Genomic DNA, 7,102 nt, shown 5'->3' on the forward strand with positions numbered 1-7,102 from the left:
TAGGTCTGTCTGTGAAAAGTGGCCTGTAAATTCCCTTTGAGGATCAGGACTGAGAGACTGGAGCCAGAGTGGTTTGCTTGTGAGAAATATGCTCTCACAGGCACATTGGGTATTCTTGTCTGTAATACATTCTGGTGTGCAGTTTGTGGGGGTATTGGAGATATGCTGGCAGGTTTCTTGTCATGGTATGGTCTGGATCCATTTGGTGTGTTTTGGGCTGGAGGAAGTTGGCTTCTGGTGATGAAGTTATCAAGGTTTGGTGCTTGTTTGAATTTACAAACCACTTTTTACAGGCGGGCCTACGAACTTCATTTCATCAACCTCCTAGATACAGAAACTCATGGACTCAATATAGACATCAGATTCATGATACACTACAATCTGCCTGACATCTCACTCCCCAGGTAGCAGTAGGTACCTCTCCCTTACTCCAGCCTGTCTCTCACCCCCTGACACCTCAGTTTCCATTTTCACTAACTGGCTTTCTTCCCTGCATTGCATGCCAGCCTCTGGCTTCCTTACTATTCCTTCTATCCAGGAAGAGCACCCACACACACCAACTAGATGCTAGCTCATCCTGACAAAGGGTTTTTAAACCGGAAAGCTTGCAAAGAAGAATTTCTCTAACTATTCAGTTGGTCTAATAAAAGATATCAGATTGACCCTAAGAACCTTGTCTGGCTATGTCCTTAGACCAACACAGCTACAACCTACACCCCCTTAATACACACAAGTGACACAAGTTTTGCTTTCAGCAGTTACAGGTGCCGTTTCACAGAAATCAATGCACCACTCCGCCTGAAACCTGGCAGGCTTCCCTCATGCCCACACAAGGGGCTACGTATGTGGCAAGACAGGTGCTAATGAGGGCGACCATTTAATGCTCCACTGTCAGAGCTGGAGGCGGCAGTTTAGTTTCTCACCAGACAGCAAGGGAAGAACATCTCCTTGCTAAGATCCCGTGCCAGGAAGATCTTGGAGGTATAAGGGCTGAAGCTATATGGGGGGGAGGAGGCCCCATATCATCCTGGGCATGACGTAAAACTGCACCTTGCCAGGGTAGGAAGGCCTGAGTGGGATTGCCAATGACATGGCAGCCCCAGGAAATGCCAGGACCGCAAACCTCTCTGGTGGAAGGTGGGTAGGAGCAGGAGACACCTAATAACCTCCAGGCAGCTCAGTCCTGGCTGGGGAAAGCCCAGACGTGTAAGATCTTTGAGAGGCTTGAGGCTTACTGGTTGCAGTAGAGTTGTAAGCATGAGAACAGGGGCACCATGCCTGCAGTTTTCAATACCCTGCTGCCTTAACACACACAAAGTCACATATGTCACAAGTTTTACTTATCAGTACCTTGAGGTGCAGTTTCCCAGAAAACACTGCAGCTGACAGAGTGGAGAGTCAGCAAGATGGTGATCAGAGGGAGGAGATAGAAAGCCAGCACAAGGGGACAGGGAGGTTGGGGAATACACTTAGAAAACAAGGCCAGGAGCAAAGAGAACAGAATTCCTTAGGGTTTCAATACAATGGGGGCAGGGCCAGAAAATCAGCAGTATGAACCAAGTAGGCCTGAAGCAGGACAGATAACCAATAGAGAAATTAAAGCCCTGAATCTGTATCTAGGAACATCAATATATTTTATTTCTTTGCAGACTGAAGGCCGGGCTCTTCTTTTAAAGCAATGTAGGACCCTAATATGTAGCTCCTAATAGAGTCAGAGTAGGCTTATATTTATTAAAACCCTGGGGAACCTTACCAATACCACCAACCTAGTATATAAATTAATGGTATATAGTTCAGGGATGGCCAACCTATGGCACAGGTGCTGTAACTGGCATGTGCAGCCTCTGTGTGTGGCATGTGGCAGATGACGGAGATGACAAGCAGCACAGGGCAGATAGGGCAGGAAGGAGAAAGCAAAGTAGCAAATTGGGCAAAGACCACAGGGAAGGAAGCAGAAAGCATAGCAGTAGATTAGACAGGGAACACACTTCATCCACATTACACAGGGGTGAATTTAAGTCCAGAAGAGGTAGTTGCTTGACAGCGGGCTTTATAAAAAATTGATCCTAACTTTTTGCCCCTGATAATTCAGTGCCTGGCACATGAAAGTCCTTACTCTAACTTGTTTTTCTGAGCAGTTAGGAGGATGAACATAAAACTAGCAACACTGGGGTATTTACTGAAAAAACAATTTGGATCCAAAATTTATTTTAGGTGATACTCATCTGCAAGCATCATTCATCTCTCTACTGAACATTCTCAAATTTTAGTTTATCCTGCACAGCCTTGGAATTCCTGGGAAGGATTGGGCCCCTCCAGCCTCTGGAGTACCCACCTGACTTTTCCCACTTACATAAACACTCTGGGGAGAGCCTGGGGGTATGTCTCTGAGCAAGGAAAGCCCAGGATTCCATGCTTTTGAAGGCATACCCCCAGGATCTTGTGAACATGTCTCCTGAAGCAGGTAACCCCACCCAGGCTCTCCCTGTTTACCAACACATGCCCAGAAGATCCCAGGGGATGCATTTCCTCTAGGCTTTCTTCACTTAAAGTGATGCATGCCCAGAAGGTGTGGGGAGGTACAAGAGATGGGACATTCTCAGCTTCCCATGCCTCCAAGCTGGACCCCATGCTGCATTTCATGCCACCTTGTGCTTTGTGTGGAGACATGGCTCAGTATGGATCCTGGTTCAGGGTGATGGTGAGGTATGGAGTGGTGTGGGAGCTGGGGAATCCCCAGCATCCTGTGCCTCCTTGTTGGGATCCACGTTGACTTGTTCCCCTGCATGAGGCATGGGTGAGCATAGGACCTGGTGCAGGTCCCAGCATGGAGGCATGGGGTGCCAGGAATTCCACAGCTCCTGCAACACCCTGTGCCACCTTGCTGGGACCAGTGCTGCAAGAGTTAGTGTGAGTTCTGATAAGGAGGTGCAGGGCAGTGCAGGAGGCATGGAATCCCCTAGCAAGGTGAACATGTCACCCCTTGTCCCACATTGGCCAAGGGCCTGATGAACGGACAAGGTGTGAGGTCTGTTTTACTTAGTAAAGAGGATCCGTTTCTGTTTGGCAACATCTGTGTGTACCCTAAATAAGTAGTAACTTTCTATACAACATTAGTTCTACTTTTGTCACTTGTTCATTTTTTTTCTCATCTTCTCTCATTACTTTTTTTTCAAAAATACACACTCTTCTTCTTTAGTATGATTTGTGAGAGTGAATTAACTGCAATTTTGAAAAAGTTTAACATCAATCATTTAGGCGTATGTTTAAGGGGATGGTCAGGGAAACAGCATGATAAGGAGAATGCCCTTCATCACCTTGATATCACTGGCTCAACACTGGCACCACCTCAAAGCTGCACAGTGATGGAAATGAAAATACATTCCCATCCCACACTATATGATACAACCCCCCCCTGCAAAATCCCAATAACTTCAGGGCAAGGACTGAAAGGAGACACTGAATAGCATTGTTATTATTCCACATCAGGGTGAGTTACATTAGTGAATGCTATATATTACTTTCTATCTAACTAGGTCCTTATCTGTGCTTCCTCAGCCCAGTATCTACTGCTGCCCCTGTTGTGCCAGATTTGGACAGAGGACTTCATAAGGATCATAGGACTGTAAAGAGCCTCCTGGGCCAGTAAATCCAGTCCCTTTCATCCACAGGCAATTGTTACCCCAAGGCATCTCTCTAATCACCTCTTCAAACCTTCATCTATACTGACAAGGAACAATATCTGAAACATCAGCAATGCCCTGTAATACGCTGCAGTCAAGCTGAGGAGATGAGGGCACTGAGAAGGCCCTACCAACAAAGCGAAAAGGTATACCTAAGTATATATTAATTAGTTATTTCCACATCCAGGTCTAGCAGTCCAGATGTTTTCTCTATCCAGGTCTGTCAGTCCAGGGAGAAAAGGAAAGATTGCAATGTGACAGGGCAATATAACTTACCTTAAAAAGGAACAGATAGAAAGAGACGACTAACTTCAGATCACTTTAAAACAGTGGTGCTCAACATTTTCAGCCAGTGGGTCGGATGGGCAGTGCTCAGGCCATCCACAGGACGGATCCAGCTGATAGTCCCAATTCGGCATGAGGCGGTCATGGCAGGCCCCCATCTGACTGCACGGAGGGGGGCAGGGGGCACCCTGGCTCCAACCTGGCTCTGCGGAGGGGAGGGAGAGGGCATGACCCAGTCCCATGGGGAAAAAGTGGCATGGCCTAGCCCCAACCCCACCCCACAAGGAAAGGGGGCATGGCCCAGCCTCATCTAGCCGAGAGGGTGCTGGGGAGGGGCATGACTTGGCCCCAGCCTGCTGCACAGGACTTTCAGGATTGGGAGTTTGGCAATTGGGGAGGGTGGCCATATTTATTGCCACCAGCCCCCTGCTGCTAAATTTCTTGATCTGCAGGGAGCCCTGTGGGCTAAATACCTACGGCTCTGCAGGCTGGAATTAGCCCACGGGCTGGAAGTTGAACACCTCTGCTTTAAAACATCAGGATGTTGATATTTCTAACTGAGAGGGGTTGAGCAAAGCAGATTCATCTACTCCAGGATCTCTTAACTCTTCTTTCACTCAGTGAGCCCACAAGAAAAAACAACACTAAAAGAATCCTGTTATTCTTGGCATCTTGAAAGTAAAGGGATGGCTCAAAGCCAAAGAAGGTCAAAATGGCTAGCCAAACCCTCAGCTCCACAGAGCTTCAAAGCCAGATGCCACATCCCAAATCTTTGAGTAAATAGCATTTCTTAAATAAAATAAAAAAAACTTCTTAACCATCTCACTTAAGTACTAAGTGATATAAAGAAATACAGAGTGGAAAGAAAAATATCTTGCACTGTGGTGCTTTAACTAAATCAGAGGCTACAGCAGGAAAACACCTATTAGTTTATCTATTCCATCCTCTGAAAATACAAGGCATAGTCTCCAGAGAGAGGATGTGTCAGACATTAAATAAAATACCCTGTGGTTTAAAGACCATGGAGATACTGGCCTGAACTATAATACAAAGCTCCGAAATTTAGAAATATAACCCAACTAGAAGCTTTGTTATTAATGCACAGTTAAGGCTGTGAAGATGTACAAATTACTTCAACAGAAATTATTTCTGCTACAAGCCTCCAGCAGAAAGTTATAGGGGTAAGGCCAAAAGGGAAAAAAAAAAAATCAAAGAACAAAATAAACAAATACAAATAATGCTTGGAATGGAGGAGATTTTAAGTTAAGGACTCACAATGGAATTTAAGAAGAAACAGTAAAAATGATTCCTCAGCAATATAAATTTTAAAAAAGTACAAAAAAAAAGATATTGCTATGTAGGGATGACAGAAATGTGGTTAGAAATTAAAGATAATTTAATATGCCTCAAGAACTAAATGAGTACTTTGCTTCTGATTTCAAAAAGGATAATGTTGTACGATTCTGCACTGAGCCCTCAAATTCTGGTTAGGCTAAAGCCAATCTTTTAGAAAGGTATACAGTCTTATGTTAATGACTTCAAGTGATGATGAACTGATATAAATAGTTCTAATAGTAAAATACTCTTAATAAGAAATCTTACCCTAAACAGAATAGGAGAATAAGTTTTCTAAATGTACCATTTTAATCATGGTTTTTTTTAAGTTATATATTTTCAGCACAACTGTTATTATCTGTTGTCATTAAGAGCTTAGCTGAACAGTGTTCTTTGAAGCACCAACTCTCAGACTTCTGAGCAAGTCAATGAGGGTTCTTCTTCCCTTATAACACTCATTTGGTTGGCATAGTATCCTACCAGTCTTCCACAAGGCTATTGCCCCTGTTGTCCTAATCACAGAAGAATATTTACCTGTGGGAAGTCCTTTTCCTCTCAGCCTGTCCCGAATGGCCTGGCTTCTGTCTGGCTGAGATTTTCTATCTCCATTGCTGGAAAGCTGATCCATCTGAAAATGGGCAATAACACAAAGTCACATGTTTTGGAAAGACTGTTTTATAATGAAGGCTGGATGGTTCCAGATAAAGGTCAGCATGTTTAGCAGGAAATTGGCCCTCTGTGGCAAATACAAATTTAACATAAAAGATTAACAAACATTTATATTATATTTGGTTTGCTAACTTCAGAATGATTTTTATAAAATAGGATTAACAGAGTTTCCCTAAAGTTTATCTTTCAGAAATCCCCCTGCCCCACCCTGCCATACATTTCATCTTGACAATATTTATTTGGTACATTTTAGACAATATGATCTATTATAGACACTATAAATAAAGAATAAATCCACAAGCCTACAAAACAAGCATTTTTTTTCATTAAAATAAATTGGAAAGAAAATAACTGAAGTAGCTTTAGGTCAGTGATTCCCTACCTTTTTAGACTCAAGGCACCCCTTGGAAAGTGTCAGCTCTTAGTTTTCACTCAATTTTATAGAAAAATAGAGCAATTCTTCTGTTGCAAAGAACTCAGAAAAACAGATCAGAGTGTTTTTAACACTGTGGATTTCTGCTTGAACTATCTGGATTTATGTTTGCATACCTAACAGTACTAACTTTGAGTGGCACCCCGTTCTTAAAAGGATCTCAAGACATCCTGGTTGAGAATCACTGCTTTAGAGATTCCACATAAATGCCCAGGGTAAATTTGCCAGGTTCAGTTCTTTACCTATTACTAAAGAAAGCTTTTATGCAAATGTAGAAGTAAATGTAATTTTGGCTGTTATGCACAGGCAGCTATGCTACTGGGACATATAATATCTTTAAGTGTTTCCCAGTAGCATTTCCTTAATCCATTGGTCAGGCCACATTCCAGCTCTTGAAATTAAGTAAGTAACATTTTATCATAGCTTTCCACCTTTTAAGCATGCATTCAATACATACATTCATCTTACTTGAGGCACATCTAAACATATAATGCAAAGATAGGGTTACCATATTTCCAGTTCCAAAGAAAAGAACACCTATCAGGGGGATACCTCACTCCCCACCCATAACCCCCTGTCCCTGCTGCTTCCCCTCATTCCCAACCCACAGTCCCTCACTCCCCTGGGTTAGGCTGGTGACCCTCAGCCCCAACTTGCAGCTCCCTGACCCTACCAGTGCCTCTCGGCAGAGCTCACA

At 43.6% G+C, this 7,102-nt stretch overlaps 1 protein-coding gene across 8 annotated transcripts in view; it reads right to left on the reverse strand.

Moving 5' to 3' along the window:
* The window catches only part of PTPN13 (protein tyrosine phosphatase, non-receptor type 13), a 278,246-nt gene that overhangs the window by 146,027 nt on the left and 125,117 nt on the right, over positions 1 to 7,102 (reverse strand). For all 8 annotated transcript variants that reach the window (XM_019525962.1, XM_019525959.1, XM_019525958.1 and 5 more), the window contains exon 6: positions 5,838 to 5,931. In XM_019525962.1, coding sequence (XP_019381507.1) covers positions 5,838 to 5,931 — 94 coding nt within the window. The remainder of the gene's footprint in view (positions 1 to 5,837; positions 5,932 to 7,102) is intronic.

The sequence above is a fragment of the Gavialis gangeticus genome, unplaced genomic scaffold, assembly GCF_001723915.1.
Source record: "Gavialis gangeticus isolate Ggan-Ray unplaced genomic scaffold, GavGan_comp1, whole genome shotgun sequence".
Classification (NCBI taxonomy): Eukaryota; Metazoa; Chordata; order Crocodylia; family Gavialidae; genus Gavialis; species Gavialis gangeticus.